Here is a 25,900-nt window from a genome sequence, read left to right as displayed (position 1 = left end):
GACGCCCCAGCTACAGAATTTCCATTAATGCCAGTCCTAGGCCACACCTTATCTCTTTTTCGGTTTCTGTCTCTTAGACTTTATTAAAGGTCTTGTGAACACTAACATTTCATCCGTCTTAGATTTAAAAGTATATGATCCTCTGGGCTTCTTATATTCTGAAGCTCAGTTTTGGGCAGTTTAAAAAAAAAAAAAAAAGTAGAGAAATATAGAAAATCTGTAAATGTGTATCTCACTGACAGCACAATTTAAGTACAATGATTTCAGGTGATTGGTATTTCTGAACTGAGACAGCTGGAGAGTTAGTGATGGTTTTTAGAGTTTTGTGGAAAGATACATGCAAGACCCAACCCTTTCATGCACAGCATCCACATATGAGGACATTTATATGCACTGATGTCTTTACTAATGGTGTCCTAGAGATACACTCTTTGTACAATGTATAAGAGCACCACACATTAAATTAACTGTATTGGCTTATGGCTCAACGTAACGTTATTAAACTTATGTCTCTGTGTTATTCTTATTGCACGATAACCTCATATGAGGATGCATTTTCTTCCCTTATGAAGCAAAGAGGGAAAATAATTGAAAATGCATGTTGAGTATAAAATTCTCTGATATTTTCAATCATTTGTGCAGGAAAGGGTTAAGTAGGTGTGATGTGAATGCTTAGTAAGAAATGCAGTTTTTTGCATTGCACTATTTTAGTTTTTATTTATTATTTTATCTGTCTGTAAGTGTATAACTTCACATGCATTTGGGAGTTTACAGTGCTTGAGCAGTCTCCCTGGTTTATTAGCTCTGAGTCATTATTTAAGAAATTTGTGGAATAGTTTGATTCTCTAGAACTCTTCTGCTGTACTGTTGCTATAACTCCCTGATTATAGCATGACTCATTGCAGATGGGCTTTCCAGGGGTGCTCACTCTATAAAATATATATTTTTAATAACTTTTCCCCCCAGTGCAAAGTTACATACATCACTCACCTTTCCAATAACCACGTAGGGGAGTGTGTATGGGTTGTAATTGAATCGCCCACTCCTAGCCTCCTAGCTTGGTCTCTTCATAATAGGCTTTCTTTCTTTTTGATTTTTTTTTTTTTATTATTCCTTTTTCCAGTTGTTGCTTTCTTCTTTAGTTAGTGTTCCTTTATTCTTTGGAAAAACTAAAGTAATCCACCATACTGTAGAAAGAAACACAAATGAGTGTGTGAACTTAGTCTGAACATTTGACTGGCCCTACAGAACAGTGTAACCTTTTATACTGTCTGTGATTTCCCCTGCCTGATCGGAAGCAGAACACGTCTGCGTTTTCTGGAACTTCTAAAAAGGAAAATCTCTGCGATGCATTACTTCCTGCCCCAGGTAAGTTGGCAGTGATGCCTGTACAGCTTCCCTGTGTCTTTTGGAGTGTAGGCTGTGTGAGGACCCTTATCTCACAACAACAAAGTGGAAAGACAGCCCATTGCACTTTTCTACTCTGCTATAAACGCCGCAGTGTGATCCTAAAGCATGTGTTTTCTGGGCACTGCCAGCTTATCTGGGGAGAGCAGTCCTGCACCTGATCTGTTAAGCAGGCTTGGAAGACCGAGGGATGGACGGAGACGAGGACAGACTGACACTTCCCTCTCTTGCAGAACGAGTCCCGGAACATTGAGATGCTGGCGGCAGCGTGTGCAGTGGGCGTGGGCTGCTGCTTTGCTGCCCCCATCGGAGGTGAGTGACGCTGCGTTCAGCTTCCAGGAAGTGGACAGTGATTCCTTCATCTAACTGGTGCAGAAAACAAGCCACGCACTTATTTTTAAGTTCCCCACCCACTCCTTTTCATATGTTTTAGTGTCTTGCTGACAGAGCATCCAACCCTGTCTCTCTGATCATGTGCCATCCTTGTTGTGTGCCCACAGGTGTCCTCTTCAGTATAGAAGTAACCTCAACCTTCTTCGCTGTCAGGAACTACTGGAGAGGATTCTTCGCAGCCACCTTCAGTGCCTTCATCTTCAGAGTGCTGGCTGTGTGGAACAGGGATGAAGGTGAGGGGCTGAGCACGTGTGCATGCTTGTTTCTGTGTCCATCACACAAGAAGTCACAACCTGCTGCTTCAACGCAGTGGTGCTCTTGAGTTTTTATTGGGTTTAGTTCATTAGCAGTGAGTGAATACAGAACTGAAAACAAAAAAAAAATACAATTTTTTATGACGCAGTTACAAACTGCACATCTCTAGTTTTACCTCATCCACTCTAGTAGGCTATAAAGAGAGGAACAGTATGAGGACACATTTTTCCCTTTTTGAAAATTAGTTTAACCATGAAATATATAGTTTGAGATCAGTCTTTGTTTTATGGTGCGGAAAACATTCAGTCCTACCGGTACAATATTGGTGTGACTCACAGATGACAGAACACTCCACCGTTGTTTTTCTGCGCTGGTGACATCTCTTTCATCTCCTTCCTTTTTCTCAGTGTTATTTATGAACCCGCTATATTATGTTGTCCCTGAATGATCCTACAGAGAAGAAGGAAAATTGTCTTTCCGCCGTTTGTGCGAGTGTGTGCGTCAACATGCGTTTCTCCGTGATCTATCGATTTTTGGAACAAACTCCATTGCACTGGAGGGCTCTTTTGCAACGATATCCTTGCCTGGATGTGTCTGAATAGGTGTGTTTGTTTGTGTTATGGGTGTTGGTGTTCAAGGCTGAATAGCAACGTTATATTTGCACTTCTGTTGACTGACACTGCCAACTTCACTTTCAAAAAACTATCAGACACCAAGCATGATTGGTGATCTCCAATTCAATTAAATATATGAAGGGAAGAGGTATGATCCCTATTTGCAAAACAATTTCAAAGAGTAATGAGCCACCATACTGGCTTTTGAAGTGCTTGGTGTATGACACATTCCTGCACTTGTACTATGCTTTACTGAACGTTTGATTATGTTTGTTTATCTTAGTCAGGTAAATCAGTATCTAACTCAATACTGTCTTCCACAGTATCAGAGATCCGTCAAGACATTTTGCCTGTGCCTGCACGCTCCACTGCTGATGTCATCAAAAGCCAGACCTTCAGATTCAATACATTGCAGCATTTTGGCATAGCTAGCTCTTTAATTGTGTAACAAATGGAGGTCCTGGTTGTGCCAGATTCAGTGGAATGTTTCGGTATTGCACAAGCCCTGGAGGACTTTAGCATTGCTCTAGTTTTACATCAACTGGACTGTGCCATCTTAACTTATGTACCTGTTCCCGATAGACAGTATTTCACATCACATCACACACACAAGCTAGAAATTGACATTGTAGTTAAATGACTCTTCTTGGTAGTCTTAGAGAGCCACGATTCATAAGTAACTTTAAAACCAGCAGTAGCTGAAGATCTGGGAACCATGTTCATCTTGTAAATAACTGCAGTTAGTGATTGATTCCACTAAGTCATGAAGAGCTCAGGAAACAGGAATTAGAGTCACTGATGTAAAACTAAAAGAGGTGATAGTGTAGAGGGTTGTCTGTGACATTTGATACAATACAGCAGCAGTTGGGCTTGGTTTATTCCCTGTTCATTTGCTGCTACTGTCTAAACCTGAAAGGTCCAAGTCTCCACTGTGCGCCAAAAGGGCTAATTCCAGTCTCTCTCCTGTCTTCCCAGAAACCATCACTGCCCTGTTTAAAACGCGCTTCCGTCTTGACTTCCCCTTTGACCTGCAGGAGCTCCCAGCCTTCGCAGTGATTGGGTAGGTGTGAGGGAGGCAGGGTACTGGGGGCTGGAGAGGGTGGAAACATGAATGCTTTAATAACATTTAAGCTTTTTTTTATTACAGTGTGTAAGGATGGGGGTGCTTTTCCCAACCCCTCTTGAGAAATCTAGATTCCTGGTTCCACAATTTTGGCATTCACTTAGCAAATTTTGTAAATGTATCCTTTTTTTTTTTTTTTTTTTTTAAATCCTTCATCATAATCCAATTTTCTTTAAATAACAATAACAATAATAAAAACAAGTTATCGTAGTAGGTTTTAAAGCATTTGGGATGAGGTCTGTGCTACACAACCATGTTACAAATGTAAAGGCTGTCATTTTGAAACGTGCTTGCTCTTGCGTTGGTCAGCCCTCTAAAACATGAACTGAATGTTATTCATTCATTTCACCTGGTGGATGTTCAATTGAGAAGTCCGGCCATCTGATCTCACCCAGGTGCTCCAAAGGGAGCAGAAACCAAACCCAGCTTCAATAGACACATGATCACAGCTACCCTAACCTCTCTGCCCTGGTGTGGACTGCTAAACATTATCCTCCACCTCCTCTAGGTCTATTACAAAAATAAGTTTGATCCATCTTTTGAAAGACACATTTTCCCAGTCTTGTTTCTCAATTTAGGTCTTGTTTGTTTGTGTGTGTACGTACGTTTCTTTTTGTAGCGGTTTAATGAAGTGAGAGCTGTCATCATCGACCTGTCACTATTGGAGATGTGAAAGAATGCCTCCCCTTTGCTTTGTAGTGCGTTCCAAATGATTGCTTTGGCATAAGCTTTAAAAATTGATGCGTTCATTAATGTGATCAGTGAACGGCAGGCACTGTCAGATTGTCTCTGTAGCAAGCAGGGTTTTTATTAATTTTATTTTTTTGGAATAGAAGGTTTGTTATTATTTTAGTGGCTTTTTTTTTTTTGTAGGTTTGTTTTGTTCATTACTTTTTTCTATAAAATTCCAACCAAATTAATTTGTTGAACAGAAATGTAACAATTCCCATTTGCTGTTTTTGCTTCATCAGTATATATAAAAATTATAAAGAAAAAAAAACAGAACTGGATCACAGTCTTCTTGCCATGAGTCTTCTTGCCATGCTTGCTGTGTACAGCTCTGTCAATGTGCTGGTCTTGCAGGGGCAGCCGGGTGGAATGTATTATTTACGAGACAATCTGAGCTCCCTGGTGCTCCACTGAGCTGAGCTTTACTCTGATTACAGCCCCCAGCGCTCACTACACAGCTGGCAGGGCCATACTGCTCTTCTCCACAGCCATCGCCTCTTAGGTTTGGCTTTTCTTAAAGACAAGCAAGTGAAAAGAAACGTTTCAACTTCAAAGAGCAGTAGGCATTTTTTATTTTATTTTATTTTATCTCCGCGAGTGTCTCTTGCTCTGTTTTGTATAAGGCGGTGATTCATTAATTTATATGTAGATCTACATAATATTAATTTCCTAAATAAGGCCCGACATTTATTATAAGACGTGGATCAGGACTTTAGGTATGATTCCCAGACAGACGCAGACAGATTCCAAACTTTTTGCATCTTGTTATTCATTTGCCTGACATTCTAATTTCTTAATTACACCTGTGAGGGCTGGGACCTGGATTTTGTTTACTAATTAGGTCTTAAATGGGCAGAATGCATTGAAGTATATTTGGATACATGTGTGCAAAATCTTTTTCGAAATTTACTGCAGTGATGGCCCCCCCAAAAACAAAGCCTTATACTGACTTTAATATAAAAACCTAGAGCTTTAAGATCTAAAATTGCAAAGCACTCTTGAGACCAATGAGAGGATGGTCTGGTCCATGTTCTTGAATGAGCCTGGTTTGTGTGGTTGTGTGCTGGGGGTGATAAGTGACTGACAGTATACACTGCTGTGAACAAGCCGAGGTGCAGGAGATGTATCGCGAGCGAGCGAGCTAGCTGTCGAAACTCGATTAAAGTTGCATGTTGTGCTCCAAAGGGACATCCAGCTTCACTTTCAAAGTAGGGCACTTGTGAAAAGTTTAGACCTCAGAACTGACGACCAGAGGTCCTCAGGGAACGAGCACATGAGAACTCTGAAGAGCTTTCCTTACTTCTTTATTTTCCAATTGAGGTTTCTATAGCCTGGCCTATGCTAACATGTGACAGAGAATTTGAATGCCATTTATTGTTAATTAAGTCCTCGTTACATAATTGGAAAAGTGCTGCAAATCATAAAATCTCAATTAATAATACAAATCTAGTCAGAAATCTCAGCTATCCTATTGAGACCAACATTGGTGAGAATAAGGATTTAATATCCTCCTTCTCCACATGATATCATCCACAGTTTCAGATTGTGGATAATATGACACATGACTTAAAGCTCCAGGTGTTAAGTGTGTGATGCACATTTCTGAGATTAATGTACAATGTTTCATTTTGCTTATATGCCTGTTGCCAGGGATATCAAAGATCTGTAAAGAGCCTGTGACCTCTGACCCTTTGTCTGTTTTTCCCTTTCTCAGAATCGCAAGTGGTTTTGGAGGTGCGCTCTTTGTTTACTTAAATAGGCTTATTGTCCAATTCATGAGGAAACAAAAAGCCATCAACAAGTTTTTGATGAAGAAGTAAGTCTAATCTGTTATCCTGTAATTAAAACATCACAGAGTTTCCACCTACAGCTACATTTATTCCAGGAAAGCAATTTGCAATTGTATTATTTAAATGCACAATAATACTGCACACAGTGTACGTAACTGAATTTCAGGACACTGCACTTAGAGACGCTGGCAAAGTGAATGATTTATACAGTGAGGGGAAAAAAGTATTTGATCCCCTGCTTATTTTGTACGTTTGCCCACTGACAAAGAAATTATCAGTCTATAATTTTAATGGAAGGTGTATTTTAACAGTGAGTGACAGAATAAAAACAAAAAAATCCAGAAAAACGCATGTCAAAAAAGTTATAAATTGATTTGCATGTTAATGAGGGAAATAAGTATTTGACCCCTTCGACTTAGTACTTGGTGGCAAAATCCTTGTTGGCAATCACAGAGGTCAGACGGTTCTTGTAGTTGGCCACCAGGTTTGCACACATCTCAGGAGGGATTTTGTCCCACTCCTCTTTGCAGATCCTCTCCAAGTCATTAAGGTTTCGAGGCTGACGTTTGGCAACTCGAACCTTCAGCTCCCTTCACAGATTTTCTATGGGATTAAGGTCTGGAGACTGGCTAGGCCACTCGAGGACCTTAATGTGCTTCTTCTTGAGCCACTCCTTTGTTGCCTTGCCTTGGCTGTGTGTTTTGGGTCATTGTCATGCTGGAATACCATCCACAACCCATTTTCAATGCCCTGGCTGAGGGAAGGAGGTTCTCACCCAAGATTTGATGGTACATGGCCCCGTCCATCGTCCCTTTGATGCGGTGCAGTTGTCCTGTCCCCTTAGCAGAAAAACACCCCCAAAGCATAATGTTTCCACCTCCATGACGGTGGGGATGGTGTTCTTGGGGTCATTCCTCCTCCTCCAAACACGGCGAGTTGAGTTGATGCCAAAGAGCTCGATTTTGGTCTCATCTGACCACAACACTTTCACCCAGTTCTCCTCTGAATCATTCAGATGTTCATTGGCAAACTTCAGAAGGGCCTGTACATGTGCTTTCTTGAGCAGGGGGACCTTGCGGGCGCTGCAGGATTTCAGTCCTTCACGGCGTAGTGTGTTACCAATTGTTTTCTTGGTGACTATGGTCCCAGCTGCCTTGAGATCATTAACAAGATCCTCCCGTGTAGTTCTGGGCTGATTCCTCACTGTTCTCATGATCATTGAAACTCCACGAGGTGAGATCTTGCATGGAGCCCCAGACTGAGGGAGACTGACAGTTATTTTGTGTTTCTTCCATTTGCGAATAATCGCACCAACTGTTGTCACCTTCTCACCAAGCTGCTTGGTGATGGTCTTGTAGCCCATTCCAGCCTTGTGTAGGTCTACAATCTTGTCCCTGACATCCTTGGACAGCTTGACCATGGTGGAGAGTTTGGAATCTGATTGATTGATTGCTTCTGTGGACAGGTGTCTTTTATACAGGTAACGAGCTGAGATTAGGAGCACTCCCTTTAAGAGAGTGCTCCTAATCTCGGCTCGTTACCTGTATAAAAGACACCTGGGAGCCAGAAATCAATTTATAACTTTTTTGAAATGCGTTTTTCTTGATTTTTTTTGTTGTTGTTGTTATTCTGTCTCTCGCTGTTAAAATACACCTACCATTAAAATTATAGACTGATCATTTCTTTGTCAGTGGGCAAACGTACAAAATCAGCAGGGGATCAGATACTTTTTTCCCTCACTGTATATGGTATATGTAAGTTATTTTCATAAGAACACACACTTTATCATCAAATTAACTTTTATTGTGCTTTTCTGTAAAAAAATGTTATTTAGTCAGAATTCCTTATGTATTTGCAACTACCATTTTAGTATGTGAATAATACATTACATAAATAAATGAATCTGAATCAATACATGTTCCTTTTTTTTCCCCTCTCTCTGTCTCACAGGCGTCTTTTATACCCTGCCTTGGTGACCCTCCTTGTTTCTACCCTGACCTTTCCCCCTGGCTTAGGCCAATTTATGGCTGGAAAGGTAAGCAGGCTCGCTTAACCTAACTTTTTTTTGGTTTTGTTTGGGGTTGTTTTTCGCTTGTAAAGTGAGTATATATAGGTGCTGTAGCTCTAATCTTGTTTCTACTGTCTTCATTTTTTATTTAAAATTGGAAAACCTGCTCCCTGTGATTAACAAAGAAGGTGTACAGCTAATCTGGTCTGTCGCTGTAAGCCGAGGATAAAGCAATTTTTTGTGTAATTAAACCTTGCATTGCTTTCCTGTCCTGATGCACCGAGGATAAAAAAACACCACCAGCAAGAAAGGCTCATTCAGAGTCTGATGGCACAAAGTTAAGCCTGTGGCCCCCGATTTAGAGCAGGAAGGGTGTTTCTGCTGAGGGTGGGGGGGTGGTGATGGTTGACGTTAGTAAGGAATGTGCATCCCCCCAGTCACAAAAATGGCAAGGATGCATATGGATTTGCATCATGTTGTTGGCAACAGTAAACAATTTGCATGTGATAAGTGTGCAGCCAGGCACAACATCGGCATAATGTCTTTTTTCTGCCTGGTCGCTCCGGCTGGAAGACCTGGGGAGAGCTCAACAATTGCTTCCCTGCTGTTTCCTTATGAAATACAGGGGGGGGGCGGTCACCGCTAATGATACATGAAATAGCCCTTCACTTCACACTAACAGGCAACACAAGATTAAAAACCAGCCTCACCATGCAAGTTCATCCTCTTCCTCATTGGCTGGGGCATTCAGGGTCCCCGCGCCTGAGGCTATTTATATGCTAATTGAATCTCTGTGATTGGTCCACAGAGATGTTCACTTTTTTCCTCTGCCCTCAACTCTCCGGCCATCTCAATGACGTGCCATGAGTCTTAAAAAACTCTCTGGTATAGATTGCTTTCAAAGGCCACAGAGAGGAAGGTGGTTTCAATTACCATACAATAGAGTTATGTTCAGCATGGGCAAAATGTTGCTTGTTTATGAGCCTTGCCGTGCTGGGTTTGGCGTTTCTTTAAAGTTCTTCTGGGAATCACTTTAGACTTGCCTCCCAGCTTCCGGGGCTGTAGCTATTGCCTTGGTGATCCTCCACTGCGGCAAAATCCCCATTCAGGTCGGACGAAGAATAATTTCTGTCATAGCTAAAGTTAATCTCTCGGTGATTCGGCTAGTTGGTTCAATTTGCAAACTGCTTTTTAATTTCAGCCTAAAAGTGGTGCATGTGCATGTCACATATTAAGATGCTCCATCACCTAACACAGTTCCTAGGAGCTTTATTGAAGGCTGTTTTCTCCCATATTACTGTGCCACATATGCACTAACTACTTATTGTCATTCCCCACTGTGCCGTATGTATTTCCAGCACATCCAGCATAATTGCAGTTGTGTGGATTCATTTTCATTTGCAAATACCCTGGGTCCTAAGTAAACCAAAATCAGAACTGAAACAGGTGTTTTTTGATGTGCATTACCAGACTGGTATGTTTTGGACTTTTCTGAGGCTGAAATGGTGCAAACCAATTTATTTCCCATTCCCAGTGGCATTACAAACCATACAGTGTGTGTAGAGGTAACCTAATTGCCTCAATGCACCTAATCATGTTGGACGGGTAGGCTCCAGAAATACGTTCAATGCGGTGGACAGCGGCAGTGTTGAGCGGTGTGTTTCATGTTAAAACCCACTTGATGCTCTGCAACACTTCACTCTCGGGGCATCACTGTCATACCAATAGCTCTCCTGTAGCAACCAGCTCTGCTAGCACTGCTAAAGTCACAGGTATAGTAGTAACAGTGTAAGTATATGGGAGTTGCTGGAGGGAAAATTAATAAGCCAAGGTAGGGGACAGCTATGTTATGGCATATGTTCAAGGTAGTGTCATTTTATTTCAGATTGTTCTGACACATGCTGGGGAAGATGGCATTTTCAGTGCAGCCCACAGATCTCTTTATCTGGTGTTCACCGAATAATTTATTAAAAGGGGAGATGGGGGTAAAGAAAAGACAGAGAGGTATTTGCATGAAGTCTTGAATGATTAAAATCTGCGGGGGTGCAAAGAAAAGAAAAAGGAAAAGAATAAAAGAACACACTCAAGATAGGGCTGCCTTTGATCTCCTGGTGCACTGCTAGTAGAGCCAGCAAGGGACACGGGCGGGGTGGAGAGAGGCAGAGAGGGGAAGCTGTCAGGCTGTCGAAATGGACACAAGCAAGCTCTTCTAACCACCTTCCTGTCCCCCTGCGTGAGTCACTGGGTCACTGCCTCAACACAGTTAGGTTGTACTACTCATCGTGTCAGCAGGCTTTCAAAGCATCCCTGCCCTGCTCCACAAGAGGTTTGGTGCACTTTAAAATGTAGAAGAACACACAACAGATTGCTGGGAGGTTCAGTTCTGAGTGTGTGTAGTGTCTCATGCTTAGTCACTGCAACATGGAGAGAGGGAGGGGAGCTGACAAAACCGTTCTGGACTGCCTTACTGGAGGATATGATGCATGTATGCATGTATGTATGTATACATTTACTGCATTAGGAGCAGTATGAGCTGTGGCTGACAGCATGCTATAAGTCACAGAGCACCGTAGAACTGTTTCCAGTAATTTGTTGCACGTGTGACTTCCAGCCAGTCTGTATAACAGTTTAACTGAAATCATCTCAAAGAGATTCTTTTCTGAGTGAAGATGCATCAAATCACAGGTGTGCAATAATGTAATTGACAGAATCAGTGCAAAACTAATATCATTTTATTATATTCATGAATTACACTATATTAAGCTTCTGCTGAATTACAGAAAATAAACCAATAATACCCGATTTTCTCTCAGTGCTCCTCAGAGACAGGTTGTAGACTTTTACAGGTTTTTATCCCAGCCAATCGTACCTCTCTATACCATGAGCTCAGATCATGATCAGATAATAAGTTACCAAGCCTCAGCGAATTTAGCCTTGAAACAGACTACACTAGTCTAAACTATTCTATACCATTTGTGGCCTGGTTACATCGGGGGAGGTCATTTTAGGACCTCAATCCACTGGTATTGTAATTATTACTTGGCTCCAATGATCACATAACAAAAACCAATAGATTAGCACAAATAGTCAAGATTTCCTATCCATATTCCTATCTTATCTAGTTCCTGTCACTCTCAGGAAGGGCCATGAATTCTGCTCTACGTTTTCTCACCTTGTTGCCTGAGAGACGATGCAGAAAGTTGAAAATTCAATGTCGGTGGGGTGAACTATATTGACCCAGGTTTGGTCCAGGTGTATGTAGATCCAAGCTTTGGTAAGAGAGGTCAGGTAGTTCATACCCTGAGAGACAGCGGAGATGCTTCAGTTTGTGTCCAAGGCTGCAAACCTGTCCTGAAAGCCTCAGGAAGTCAAATTAATGAGATGATTCATACAACCCTCATCCCCCTGGGTCTAGTAGCAGCACACAGCCAACGCACCTTTTCCTATTATGCAGAACAAAGCTGGAGCCACTTTTAGCTAATGAACCAGCAGTAGCTTACATTGTTTTTTTAAGGGGAGGGGTGGCAGTGGATAAAATAATCAACTTAATCACCTCTTATTTTGCTGCTGCATGGCTGTTGTGGTTTCAGAGCAATATCTTTGTGTGGGGGGTAGGATTTATGATGCTGATTGTTTTCTCGGTTTCATTTTTTTCACAAGTGTGCATGCCTCTGTCAGTAATCCTCCTAATACTGGCTTGAATGTGAGCGACTTAACATGCACATCAGATGTGTTTGTAATCAATCAAACCAACAAAACAAAAAAGTAGCTTTTGCAGTGGGGATAGAAAACTTTCTCTCGCTCGCTTTCTCCCACTCTTCTGCTCTCTCTCGCTCTCTCCTGCACTTATAAAGCAGGAACAGGTTTACCAGAGCACATGTATGGATATCTGAGGCTGGCCTTTCCATATGAGTGATTCTATAGTGCCGAATCTCACTGTGGGTTTCTGGTTTGCCAGTAAATGCAGCTGTGACTTATATATTTATTTGACAAGTATGCGGTAGAAAGTAGAACTTTCTTTAAGGGGAGAGGGTGGGTCTCTGACATATTTCAGAAAACCCTCCATCAAAGGTGAAAGAACAAACGACCGAAAGATCTTGCTGCCTCTTAATTTTGTTTCTGTCCGTCTGCGTTAGTCTCCTGCCATTATGAATTCATTACAAGTGACAAATGTCAGCTGTGTCTCTGTTTCCTGGTCTCTGTGTGCCTTGCTGCCTAATTATTGGAATTGAATGTAATATGTGCAATTTATCCTCCATTCGCTCAAATTATGGGGCTCATTTGCCAGGCACAGCTGTTCCTCTTCCTCCCCGAATGGCACAGTGCTGTGCCCTGGAACAGCCCTAATTACACTCTGCAGGGGCACAAGCCGGGGCACTGTATGGCTTATGGCAGCCCTCTCCCTCCCAAAATAAAGTAAAGGTAGTTTCTCATACCTAAATGTAATGGTTTCCTAACCAATTTCATTCAAAAAGCATTGAAAGCAAGTTAACTCTTGGACTTTTTCACTGCCTTGATGGAGGGATAGGCAAATCTTGTTCTTCCAGTCAATGCTTTGGCAGTTATTTAAGTTTAAAGTTTTATTATTAATTACCTAATAGATCCTGCTCAGTAATAAAGGACCATGTGGATCAAAGACTTGCAATGGAATGGATGGATCTGTATCTTATTATTTTTTATTTCTTAGCAGACGCTCTTGTCCAGGGCGACTTACAAAATATAAGAGCAATACAAAGTGCAATAATACAGTGCAGTTCAAGGCATAATACATTTTACAAATTCAAAATGTACACAAGTCTATGAGATATACAGTAAACAATATATAAGGTCTTGCATCCTAGATTGTAAAAGCTGATACGTGCAGACAAGATGTTAAGTCAAAGTTAAGAGCTAAGGGACAATTTTGTGTTTTCTAACACGAGTTGAACCCTGAGGCCCTTAGTCTAGGGTGTAGAACTGGATAAATCCTGATTAACTTTTCACTCATACTCGGCAAACCATAATATAAGTATTTTTAATGTATTTTTAAAGTAAATGTATCAGGGAATATTATGGTATCAGTTAGAGTAACCTTCGAACTAAGCTCAAATTTAAATGGTGATGAAACGTAGGCCTGAGGCTCCCCGTCTCCTCTCCCTAATGTCCTTCTCTGCTTTGTAACCTCTTCGTCTTTGTTTCGGTGTGCCCCCTGGCAGCTGACACAGAAGGAGTCTCTGGTGACGCTGCTGGATAACCGCACCTGGGCCAAGCAGGGCATTGCGGAAGAGTTCGACTACATCGGGAACGCGCAGGCCTGGAAACACCCACAGATCAACGTCTTCGTCACCCTCGTCCTTTTCATCGTCATGAAGGTACGGCGCACATGAGGTACATGAGTGAAATATCATGTGCTGGTTCTAAGCGTATGTGTTGAACATTTACATTCACACAATGGCATTTTGAAAGCCATTGTTATTGCAGATCTCTTTGTTTAGTCAAGAAAATCTGCTGGGCTGGCTTGATTCAATTAGGGAACTGCAGAAGACAGGGGTCACTGGGACTTGGCGAGGAGAGGAAGTGCATGTGATTCAGTTGTCAATCATACTGAGAAGCTTTATGACTAGAATGATGAGGAGCATGACTTAATTACCAGCTGAGGATTTTTAAGTTTGTTAATTTTCCCTGAGGAGATAAAGGCTGTTAAGTCTCTTTAATGTGAGTGTGGTCATTGAAGATTGTAGTTCACTTGTTGCATGTTGAAAGTTATTTTCGCAATAAAGGCAGAAGATCAATTGAGAAGTTGGTGCTATAAAAAATATCTGTTGTGCCAAGTACTTTATAGCCATTGTTATGCAAAAAAGCTAGGGGAAAATTGACAGTTGGTGTTGGGCTGAAGTTTTGTTTGTCTGGATGCATCGAATTGGATATTACCTTCCTCTCTGTGTTTCTAATTTTTTACTTTGGGACCCAAGTGAAGAGTTTTCCCTGTACTAGCCAAACAGCGATTCCTGGAGTTCAAAATGGAGGACTGTGTCAGTGTCTTAGAGGAGCAGGTTCTTCTCAATTTTCCCAGCATTCTGCTCATTCCACACAGTGAGCAGGACAATGTAAACCTTAAAAAGTAAAATATTACTCGTCAGAAATGCATACATGTATTTTGTAATAGTGAAGTACTTTTCTGTTTTGGTGTTGAAAATATGCTGTACAGCAATATAAACAGCATCTTAGCTCAGATGTTATTATCTGAAATTGACACTGTCTCATTGTGAACTCCAGAGTTCCCTCTGTCAGGATGACACGAAGATCTTATTCCTCTTGAGGGCAGAAAAATCTTTAACTCAGTGTCTTCTCCTATATGTACCCACACTATTTGGAGTATGTGGCACAGCTCCAGGGAGCCTAATTATCACTGATCTCATCTGCAGGCTGCCACCCTCCAGGATGGGTCCTGCCACTGTTGGCGTCTGTAGTGCTATACAAAAAAATTTGTTTGTTGCTCATAGATCTACTACGGGCTGCACATCCATTATCAAAATGCTATGGTTCCCCATTTCTGACTGATTAATGGAGCCTGACACGCTGTCAGCACTAATTATACAGGGGGGATCACGAGGGGTGAAATTACACATCACTCAGCCATGTGCGGTGTCTTAGTGCGTTCAATGTTTGTATTTTTCATTACTGTTCTTTCTATTGTTATGGATATGGATATTTACCAGCCTACCTTGTGTAAGAGGACCTGCTTGTATATTACCTTGTGGCACTTGGTGTAGTTTTGTTGTCACCCAACACTCAAGTTAAAAGCACTCCGCAGCGTGTCTGCTGTATTCACTGACCCGGGAGTAGAGGGCTTGTCTCAGACTGTGTGCTGGCAGGCTGCAGTATAATACCTTGTTCCCAGCAGCCCCTTTATAAGTATAGTTCATCAGAACAGGCCAGCTAAGGTGTAGTTACTGATGTCTGCCTAGCCTTTCCTCGGCAGTAGTTTGGTTACAGGATGCTGGGATCCAGGGAGTTTACGACTACATCAGTTGGGTTTGCGGGTCGATGGAAAGCCTTGTTGTGGTATTCTGGTCTTTGTTTTACTGCATCCCCTGCTCCAGAGCTCCTCGAGTTATCGTGGTCTCTCGGCTGCTCTGCAGGAGCCTCTTCATTTGCTGTAAGGTCATTCGAAATGAGAAGCAGTCATTATCCCTGCTGTGCCTGAGATGTGATGACCACGAGTTCTGATATTTACATATATCTGTTTAAAAGTGTGAGCTATAGCATCCATCTCTCTCTGCACAAATATATATTGTTTTGCCATCCCATTCTTTATTCATACACGTCCGTAACTGTTTACCTAGTGTACAGGTACCTATCGCAGGCTCTGTAGAGGGGTGGCAGTACAACGCCACTTACTCAGATCAGGTATCAGGTATTTGTAACAGATAGCTGGGAGCTGCATGATCCCTACGTGTTAGTATTTGTTTTACATCTGCTGAGACTGACATAGATTTACACTTAATATTGGAAATATTTACTGCCTGGAGTCACCAAAAACAGCCCCATGCTCAACCATGACAGCCGCCGAAAAGGGCTAGGGCATATCTATAGCTTCCTTTATATTTCATAATATTTTTTCTCCATTTGTCTTTAACATTTTTAGGAATCAAGCTAAGGGCGAATTATCAGTACATTTTCACTTGAATGTCTTCTGGGGTTTCATGCAGATGTGTTCAAATGACTTTGTGAGACTACATGTCTTCCTGTGTACTAAATCAGCTGACGAAAGAGTGACAATTTAAAACCCCAAAGATTTAAACGGTTCTTTCATGAGTTTTTTTTTTTTTTTTTTTCTCCTTTTTTCCCCCTCTCTAACTGCAGTTTAATGCACTAAAAAGAGATGCACTTACCCAAGGCACTGAGCACCTCAGATGTTTATTGATTCTCCCTTTTTAAAAAATGTGAATCTGCCCCCAGATATCGATTGTGCGTTTTTAAATCTCCCACAGCCGCCAAGGGCCCTTGTTATTAAATGAGTGAAAAATGTCGACTGCTGATGTGATCTTTCTGCAGGTGGGCAGAAGCCTGATTGAAAACATCACTGTTAACCAGGATTAAATACAACATTCATTCATTTATTTAATCAGATCTCAGTAGTCCTTTTTCATGTTTTGTTTAACAGAATTCAACACTTTTTTTTGTGTGTCTGCGTCCACATATGCATGTCTTTCAGCATTTCAGTTTTATTAACGTAAAAACTATGATGCTCTTCATTATTGTTATTTTTATTCATTGGCAGACAACCTTTTAGTTGTGCAGATGTTTGGGTGAGAAGGTGTTAACAGTGGCAGCCCGGGCTTTCCTGGGGATTTCTCTTAAATAGTCCCCAACAGCAAAACCTGCCCATTTGGTTATTTCCAGAGTTAATGGCTGTTTTCTCATTATCCAGAAACTTGTATCTGTGCTCATTAACTGCAAACCAATCCTGTTTTATCGACTGGAACTATGGGTATAGCTTTAATTCAATAATACAGAAATGAATCTTGGAAAAATAACATGGCATCACGAGAGCTAAAAGGGTTATATCAGCCTGCCTCCCTCCCTCCCTGAGGGGCTACTCATTGTGATAGGAGCTGGGTATAAAATCGATAAGAACTGGAAACCATAGTTAATCTTTCATGATTTCAGTTTTGTCTTGTATTATTTTAGTTGTTTTTAATTGTCAAAAGATCTGCATAATAAAGTACTTTTCCTCCTGATCATATTAAAGAAATGTATTGCCCTTCAGTAAACCTACAGTTGTCTGACTTGCCGCCACCTTCACCTGAAAATTAACAAGTAGTGAATATGACTTTCATCACAGTCAAAAACAAGGAGGAAAAACAAATGGCAATTCCTTGTTTCTCCTGTGGCGTCCATCAGAGCTGAGAAACATCTGCGTTTTGTTGATTTCCCTACATTTTTTGTATTACGTCTGTTGACAGTACTGTCTTAGGGGGCTGGGACTCGGGAGGGGGGTGCGAAGATAGAAGTCTTATGAAGCTAATTTGAGAGGAAATCGTTTAAAACTGTATTCAAGGACGAGAACATGCAGCCACTCTAGGGGCTTGCTTATGAAGTCTCCTTTCTGTTTTGCCTGTTCTGTTTGTAACTGACAAACAAGAAAAAGTTAAAGGCTCTTAACTCTCCTATGAGTCCTCTCCCCCCACCTCTCTCCCTCTCACACACAGTCACAGCACTCTGCAAGGAATTCAATTTAAAATGATCTGCAGCTCTTTGCCTACATTAATATTTATCCCCAGCATTCTCGCCTCTGTTTTGCAGGAGCACCAGGTACAAACAGCATTAACAAGCTTCTCAAATGCATCTGGACTATCGGAGAGATTGGTGTTTATTGCAGCCATCCATTGTGGGCCAATTTACATATAAGAGAGAGGTTGTGAACAACACGTCTAATATGTGAAGAGCCTCTCAATGAACATTAAAGATGACATACAACAGCAAGAGTAGCAAACCCCTTCCTTTAATAAGTTCATACATGTTGTTTATTTATATAGTAAATGGATGTCTGTGGGTATGTAACTATAGTTGCAGCTGCAATACTGGGACTTAATACTTAATACTTGAAGCTGTATCACTTTGGGAAATAGGAGTGTGGAGTACTGTGGAATGATGTTCCAGAGTAAGTCCAGATTTGAAAAGCTAGCTAGGAGCAGGGGTGGAAAGTAATGAATTACTCTCTTTCCTGTAATTGAGTAGCTTTTTCGTGTACTTTTTTTTTTTTTTTTACTTTTACTTAAGTGTGTTTTGAGTTAAGTATTGTACTTCGCTACTTTTAAAAATGCATTTGTTACAGAGTACAAATTGTGTAGGCTGTCATGGAAAAAAATGTGGCTGACAGACAAAAAGACAAATATAGCGATAGGTTATTATCATAACCCCAATTCCCTGAAAAAGAAAGACAGCAATTGCCTAATGGGAAGAGTCTTCTGACCTGCCAATCATTGAAAGCATGTACCAAAGCTGTCCAATAGGGGCCCTGCTGGCAGGAGGAAGACCCGCCCCCGGCGTCTGTGAAAAGTCACCTCCTGACTGCAGCTCCCTGCCATTTCTTCATCAGAAAGGTCATCTGGTTGAGTGACCCCTGAAGAGTAATGGCTGTCTTTCTTTTTCAGGGAACTGGGCTTATGATAATAACCTATGATTCCCTTTCAAATTAAAAGACAGCCATTACCTAATGGGATGAATATTCCAGAGCTGTTGCGAGTCCTGACACTTGACTAAGCCCAAACCCACAATGACAAGGATAGCAGAGCCTCATGGCGCCTGAAGGCTAGCAGTTTGAAGTACCTGGAAGCCCAAGCCTGTGTGCAACCGGTCCGCCACGTTTTGCAGTAGAACCTTGTGAAGGTCTGTTGACTGGACCAGGTTGCAGCATTGCACAGATCTTCAGGTGTGGCACCATGAAAAAGAGCCCATGATGTGGCTTGTCCCCTCGTTGAGTGCGCTGAGATGTGTTCAGTTAGAGACATTAGCAGTCTCATAGGTGAGCAGGATTGCGTCTGCCACCCATTGCGCCAGCTGCCGTTTCAAAACCGACCTCCCTCTGGTGGTAGAACTGTAGCAGACAAACAGCTGGTCAGTTTTGCTACTCTGCGCAGTCCTCCGCATATAGCACCTCAAAGCCCGGACAGGGCAGAGTGTGTGTAGTCTACGGTCCTCATCCAATGTCCTGGAGTCTTTCCATCCCCCTCCACATACAATAGGTTGGTTTATATGGAACGCCGACACGACTTTGGGCAGGAAGGCCGGGTTCGTCCTGAGAGTGACTGTCGTTGCTTCCTGAGAAGATCAGACAGGCTTTATCCACAGACAAGGCATGAATTTCACTAATTCTCCTTGTCGATGTTATTTTTACCAGGAAGTCTACCTTGAGCGAGGGAAGCGGAGCTCCGTTGTGGAGTTGGGCTCAAAGGGAGCACCGCTCAGTCCATTCAGCACTAATTCCAAGTCCCAGGCTGGAAGTGTGTAATTTATCGGTGGTCTCAAGCGTCTCGCACCCTTCAGAAAATGGAATGCCAGGAAGTGGGCTCCTGGTGAGACATTGTCAATTTTATCATGGCAAGCTGAGATGCCACCCAGATAAACTTTCAGCGTGGATGCAGATTTCCCATCTTCAAGCAGCTGTTGCAGGAAGCACAGGATTGTCGATCTGGGGCACGACACCGGATCCACACGTCTTTCTAGACACCAGGTCTGAAAAGCTGACTACTTGTAAGTATATTGGGCCCTGGTGGAGGGAGCCCTGGCCGATTGTAGTGTTTCCACGACATTAACAGTCAGCCCCAGAGACATCAAGTGGTGCCTTTCAGGTGCCAAACCCACAATTGCTTGGCTCAGCAAGTCCCGCTGAAGCAGAAGCTGCCATGGACACCCGGGGGCCGCCTCCCATCTCCAGGGAGAACCACAGAGGACAGTGGGTCGTTGCCTGTGCGATGAAAAGGTCAACCCGAGCTCATCCCAGCCTCTTCCAGATCTGCTCCACCACCTGAGGATTCAGTCTCCACTCTGAGACGCTGCCGCTGTATTGGACACACCCGGCAGGTGTATTGCCCATATGGAGTGGAGATTGTCTTGCGCCCACAGGAGAAGTCTGCACGCCACACAATGTAGTCTGGGGGAGTGTAGGCCTCCCTGGTGGTTGATGTAGGCCACTAGTCGTATCACTCGTTTCTTCCACATCACAGCGATCTCCTGAGAGAGAGCTTGAGCCTTTTCAGGACATCTGACAGTAGTGGGCAGCAGTGTGGAGTAGTGGTCAGGGTTCTGGATTCTGGAGTGGAGGGTTGTGTGTTCAATCCCTAGACACTTCTACCTAGATTTCCAGATTGCTCTAATAAATGCCCAGCTGTATAAATGGATACAAAATATGATATTTTGTAACAATTGTAAGTCACCTTGGATAAGGGTGTTTGGTAATAAATCGGGTAATAGTGGTCAGAGTGGAATTGGAGGGCATATCTGTGGGTCATCGTCGTTGCCATTGTTCGAGCTCCTGTGTTTTCATGCAAAGTTGAGTCGCTTGGTCTTGTTGCCATGTCAGAGGTATGGCTTTTTGGCCGCAAGTCTTCCATGAAGGCCACTTCTGACCAGACTTCTCCGGACAGTAGATGGGTGTACCAGGGTCCCACTGTTCTCTGCCAATTCTGAGCTGATGGCACTGCCGGACATCTTACGATTGTGAAGGGAAGTAAGCATGATGCATTCATCTGCTGCAGTAAGTTTCCTTGGCCGACCACTGCGTCTACGGTCCTCAACGTTGCCCGTTTCTTTGTGTTTGTGTCTCAATCTACATATAGCAAACAGGTGCTAATGATCATCAATTCAATAATTGTTTAATCATACACCTGACTATATGCCTACAAAATCCCAGACTTTGTGCAAGTGTACTAGAATAATTGATGCTGTTTTGAAGGCAAAGGGTGATCACACCAAATATGGATTTTATTTAGATTAGTCTTCTGTTCACTCACTTTGCATTTAATTAATTGATAAATATAATCTATTAATGTCTAAAGTAACTATGTAACTTGTACTCTGAGTACTTATTAAAATAGCTACTTTTTACTTTTACTTGTAGTTTTTTATACCAGTACTTTTACTTCTACTTGAGTAAAATGTAATCAAAGTAAACAATATTTCTACTTGAGTAGGATTTTTCAGTACTCTTTCCACCTTTGACTAGGAATAATGTTGAATGGACAGGAGATAGCGCAGGACTATTGATTTATCCATGTTTCTTGAAGTTAGTTTTTTGTTATACTTGATTTGTTTAAGTCTATTGCAGATGTTTTCTAATTTGATTGCTGACTGTACAGTTACACTGCGTTATACAAACTCAGACCTTAGCCAGCTTAGGTCCACTAATGATAATTGGAGTCTCATCCCTAGGGGGGAAACAAGCTGGTCCAGTCCAGTGTCAGTCCAGTACAGGCAGGGTAGAGGAGAGTGCGGTCATGTGCTGCCTGCAGAGAGAGAGAAAGAGAGATTTGCTTCACCTAAAACTACATGCTGCGTGCTGTGCCAGGGGTTTAGCGCAGAGTGAGTGAGCGAGCGAGAGAGAGAAGTGCTTACCTAAACAGATATCAGAGTTCGTGCTGCCATAAAATTCCCTTTCTAACATCCCCCGCCTCCCCTCCCCTCTCCCACCCATCTCTTTAAACTGTTGTAAAGCCGAAGACTCAAGACTGGTAAACTGCAGCCATAAAGCAAACCTCTTTCCTTTTTCAAGCCACTGCGCTATGCCATGATTAGCTCACTGTGATTAGGACAGCCGCAGTAGAGATTTCGGTTTATTAATTATTGCTGATGTACTTATCCTCATTACAAAGCATATCTGCATTCTAAATCCACTAAACTGTTAAAAATAATACAGTACAATAGTAAAATAAAATTCAAATAAATAGGTATTCAATAAAATGCAATAATATAAAGTGTTATGTAATAATACTTCATAAAGCAAATACAGCAATCATTTGGAGGGTTATAAGACAAGAAGCTTAAACAGTATGATTTCAGCAGAACTAAAGATTAATCAGAATATGCTGGTGAAATGATATGCTGTAGTGGGTAGTGTTATGCTGTTGATAACAGTGTATAGCTCCAATACTGTGGCAGCTAGTACTGCACTTTTGACGCTGAACTAAACAGCCTTGGCCACTTAGCACCAGCATTGTAGTGTTGACATCTCTTCCCTCTAGCTTTCTGCACCTCCTATCACCTCGCTGAGTTAAGCCTTTCCTGTTACGTTAAAAAAAAAAAAAAAAAAAAAAAGTTGCAACTGCGTGAAATCCAAAATTCTACATTGAACCATAGCTGTAGCAAAGGAATTGGGGATTTTTTTTTATGTTTTATGATATGATCAGTTAATTGACAACTGCAGTAACAATAGGTGTTGTGTTTTTTGGTGTTGAAGTGCAATCAACGGCTCTACAGCACTTTTGGTGAGCTTGGAAAGCTTGACCTCTGACAAAGACCCCCCACCAGGTGGAGTTCAATGACAGATCACAGGCTGGATTGTCCTTATTTTATGGCTCCAGCATTTTTGTTGGAGTCACTCTCTGACTGCGATGGCTGTGGTGGTCAGGTCTCCGAACAGTAATGCCTTGTGAAATGTGAGGGGCCGCGCAGACGGATAATACAACTCCAAGGATGTTCAATCTGACTGTCGAATAACTCTGCTGCACTTTTTTGGAACAAAGAGACCAAGAACTATTGAGGTGCAAATTAAGCAACCTTTGTACTTCATCCCACTGCCCTGGGTGTATGCCAATGCTTCTACGATTTTGCCATTTGTCTCTCTCTCTCTCCTGCCCTCCCTCACTCAGTTTCACCTGCCTCTCTTTCTGTCTTGCTCACTCACTGATTTACTCTCCTGTTACCTCTCTACTCCCTTAATCTCTGTGGATCTCATTGTTTCTCTCTCCGTTTGTCTCTGTCAGCCCCTCTCCCTCTCTTCCTCAGCCATATAGCAGATCGAGACGCACATTTCTTTTCCCGATCAATAGCAGGAGTTTGTCCACTGCAGATGAAATAGCAGCAGATCCCATGAGTCAGAGGCCAGTGTGTGCTGCCGCCCCACACTCTCCTAAAAAGCATCAGTCGGTCGTAGCTAAACTCTGTGAGACTGAGCAGTCAGGGCAATTACTCGCAAACACGGCAAGGCCCCTCATCGCAGTGACAGCGTGTCGCTCTCGGGCACCAGTCTGAGCAGCCGGCCGGGGTCGGTGTCAACAGCACTCTGCCATAGCAGTGGGCAGCACAATCTTGGCCTGCCCTGTTACAAGCCACCACAAAAGGACAGTGCTATACTATTATTTCTTTACACAAAAAAAAAAGTGTCCCTTCGACTGTTTCGTACTGTTAGTGATCATTCCACCTGGTTCTTTTTTCATATTTCGGAAGCAGAAAAGCTGTGCAGAACTTTCACTTTTACAGATGCACCCTTCCCACTATCTCTATACCCATTCCAAATATGCCCCATTAAACCTCAGCAGAGCATACCGACTGCAGAAGCAGACCTGACTCACTAGTTACAGGCACTTCAAGATCTATTGCTGACATTTAGAATGGAGGGGCTGTTAATATTTAATGGGACCTGTATACATTTATGAAAGAAAAGACAACTAATAAGGCTCCAAACCTAGGTTACTCTTTGGAGTGTGCTGTGCAGCTCAGTGTTGCGAGGCATGGGCACAGACGTGGTCGCTCACCCCAGCTCTGTCCCCTTCTTTGTGCCAGCATGTGCCTGGTGTAAAATGGACTGTTGTGTTGTGTTAATAAGACCCCGTCCTACTGCCAGTTCTCTAGAAAGGCAATCATGTGGTTCTGGAATATAGGCCAGCCAGTGTGAGGGGAACACTAACCATTTAAACCTGCCTCCCGTCTATTCTACTTACCAGTTTGTCCTGGGAGGTGGTAATTCTGAGCTGCCCATGAATAGTTTGCATTAATATTTTCCTTGACTCATTTATTGTTATGTGGTGCGTTGCCTTGGTGATGGATAAATGGTTGCTCACCATAAAATCCTGTAGTTTGCAAATGTTTGGGATTTTGAGTCACACTCCGCACACCAGTCCAGTATTCAAGCCAGCTTCCCCTCAGTAATGTCATTACTGTGCACACAGCCCATTTGAAGGTTTTTGAAAGAAAACAAACGCACACAAAACGTAGCTAGTACTGGGGTTTAAACAAGAATGCTGCATCAATTCACGACAATGGGCAATTTGTTGGAAAAGATCGTGGTACCATCATTCTGTTCGCGTAAGCGGCTGGTGAAGTGAGCGCATGGGAGCAAAGGACAGTGTTCCTGCTGACTGACAGATCAGCAGTATACAGCAGGTCTCTTTGCCCTCTGCAGTACCCTGGTCAGTCATACCCGGGGAGCAGTACGGAGTACTGTTGGGAGGGGCAGTGTATGGGCATTGTATTAACAGTAGGTAACAGAAGATACTATGTGGTGCTACAGCCTGCAGTACCTTTCATTTACAGAAGTGTTTATTTCATGATGCACAGACGTGGGGAAAAAAAATCTATAAGAGACCGCACTCAGCTGAGGGCTGTTTGAAGCCGGATGAGTGGTAGCCTGCAGTGGCCTTTATTTCCATGGCTCTGAAGCTGTATAGTAGAGGTGGAGTCCCTGTTGTTCAGACCTTGGCTACATTTTTTATTTTATTTTTTAATTGTTGCCTTTCAAAACTACAAAATCAACCCCCTGCTATTGCTTTGCCTTGCAGGTATTCACAAGTTGTTTTAGTGTTTTTTTTCCCATGCAACTTTCACTGCTGTGAATTTTGTAACTTTGTACATACATTGGAATCAGATATGTGTTCTACAGTGCAGTGGAATAGCAATCCATTGTAGCAAAGTAATTAAAGAAGTGTTGATTCCCTGTAGTAAGCCTGGTTAGACAGTTAAGGTTAACCGCAGGAGCTGTATTGTTCATGTATTTGTTTTACGGTGCAGTCCCTGTAGCCTTTGCTGAGTGTGCAGCCTTTTTACAGGCAATGCTGTTAGCGGGATGCTCCAGTGTGTGTTTGGAGAAGTTCATCTTTGCAGCAGGGAGCACACTGCAGCGATACTGTGCCACACACGTGATGCTATAGGGGCCTGCAGAAAGTGCTGAGCTCAGCATGTAATGTACACACTTGGCTACTGATGTACTATCCGGTGCTGCGCATACACACAGCACTCTTGTTGTCTAGGTAAAGTTTCCCAATCATAAGGTCCCTACAGGCCATAAAAATGTAGAATTTAGAAAGGCTTCAAAAGGAAATAACCTATTATTTCCAACAGTGTCAGGTAAGATTCCATCAGGCACAGGCTAAAGTAATGCATTTTAAAAGTTACAATGTTGTGCAATAGCCAAGTTGTTTTCGTAGGTTAGAAGGAGACCTCCTTGTTCTTCAAGGAAGTGTTTACCTCTATCATAATAAGCTTAACAAAGTAGATGATAATAAAATGTGGTATACTTTAAACAATACTGATGTAATGAATGTCAAATATGAAATCTGCGAAAGCATAAAAAGTAGCATCAGGATTTCCCTGTAATGTAGTCTCAGTGTAAAAATCAATTATGGCAACAAAAGATAAGGAGAATTTACATGCAAGTATCCTGTGTTCCAGTTTCTTATTTACTTTCTGTCCAGATGAAGAACTGAGTAGGAATTCTTTTCACAATGGTTACATTTACATCTATTGATCTGGAAGGTAGATCAAATTAAAAAGGGAAATCTGAAAGTACTGGGTGAGTCCTAGTAGGTATGTGTCGATTTTCTTTCCTAATTGCCTTGTAATGAGGATGTTTCAGGGTAGAGATGATCAAAACAAGTGCTATTAATGAGGGTTAATATAAATAAAAATTTACAAGAAACACAGATTCATTGGCTGCCGAAGTTAACCATCATTTCCTCCCTGCTCTTATGTATGCGTGTGTGTGTCTCTAATTTAGTTTTTGTCTGGACGATAATAACCTTAAGCTCTCTTTATGAATTTTCGGGGCTCTTAAGATCCCACTCCTGCCCCTTCCTTATTGAGTTTATAGATTCTCTGATCCTTC

The 25,900-nt window shown here is 42.2% G+C and overlaps 1 protein-coding gene across 2 annotated transcripts in view; it reads left to right on the top strand.

The window, feature by feature from the left end:
• The window catches only part of LOC136753166 (chloride channel protein 2), a 177,411-nt gene that overhangs the window by 105,506 nt on the left and 46,005 nt on the right, over window positions 1–25,900 (top strand). For both annotated transcript variants that reach the window (XM_066709052.1, XM_066709051.1), the window contains exons 7-12: window positions 1,641–1,719; window positions 1,908–2,033; window positions 3,645–3,729; window positions 6,236–6,337; window positions 8,262–8,346; window positions 13,515–13,670. In XM_066709052.1, the coding sequence (XP_066565149.1) occupies window positions 1,641–1,719; window positions 1,908–2,033; window positions 3,645–3,729; window positions 6,236–6,337; window positions 8,262–8,346; window positions 13,515–13,670 (633 nt within the window). The remainder of the gene's footprint in view (window positions 1–1,640; window positions 1,720–1,907; window positions 2,034–3,644; window positions 3,730–6,235; window positions 6,338–8,261; window positions 8,347–13,514; window positions 13,671–25,900) is intronic.

This window comes from Amia ocellicauda, chromosome 7 (genome assembly GCF_036373705.1).
Source record: "Amia ocellicauda isolate fAmiCal2 chromosome 7, fAmiCal2.hap1, whole genome shotgun sequence".
NCBI lineage: Eukaryota > Metazoa > Chordata > Actinopteri > Amiiformes > Amiidae > Amia > Amia ocellicauda.
Note: the sequence above shows the minus strand (reverse complement) of the source record. Positions and strands in the feature narration are given on the sequence as shown.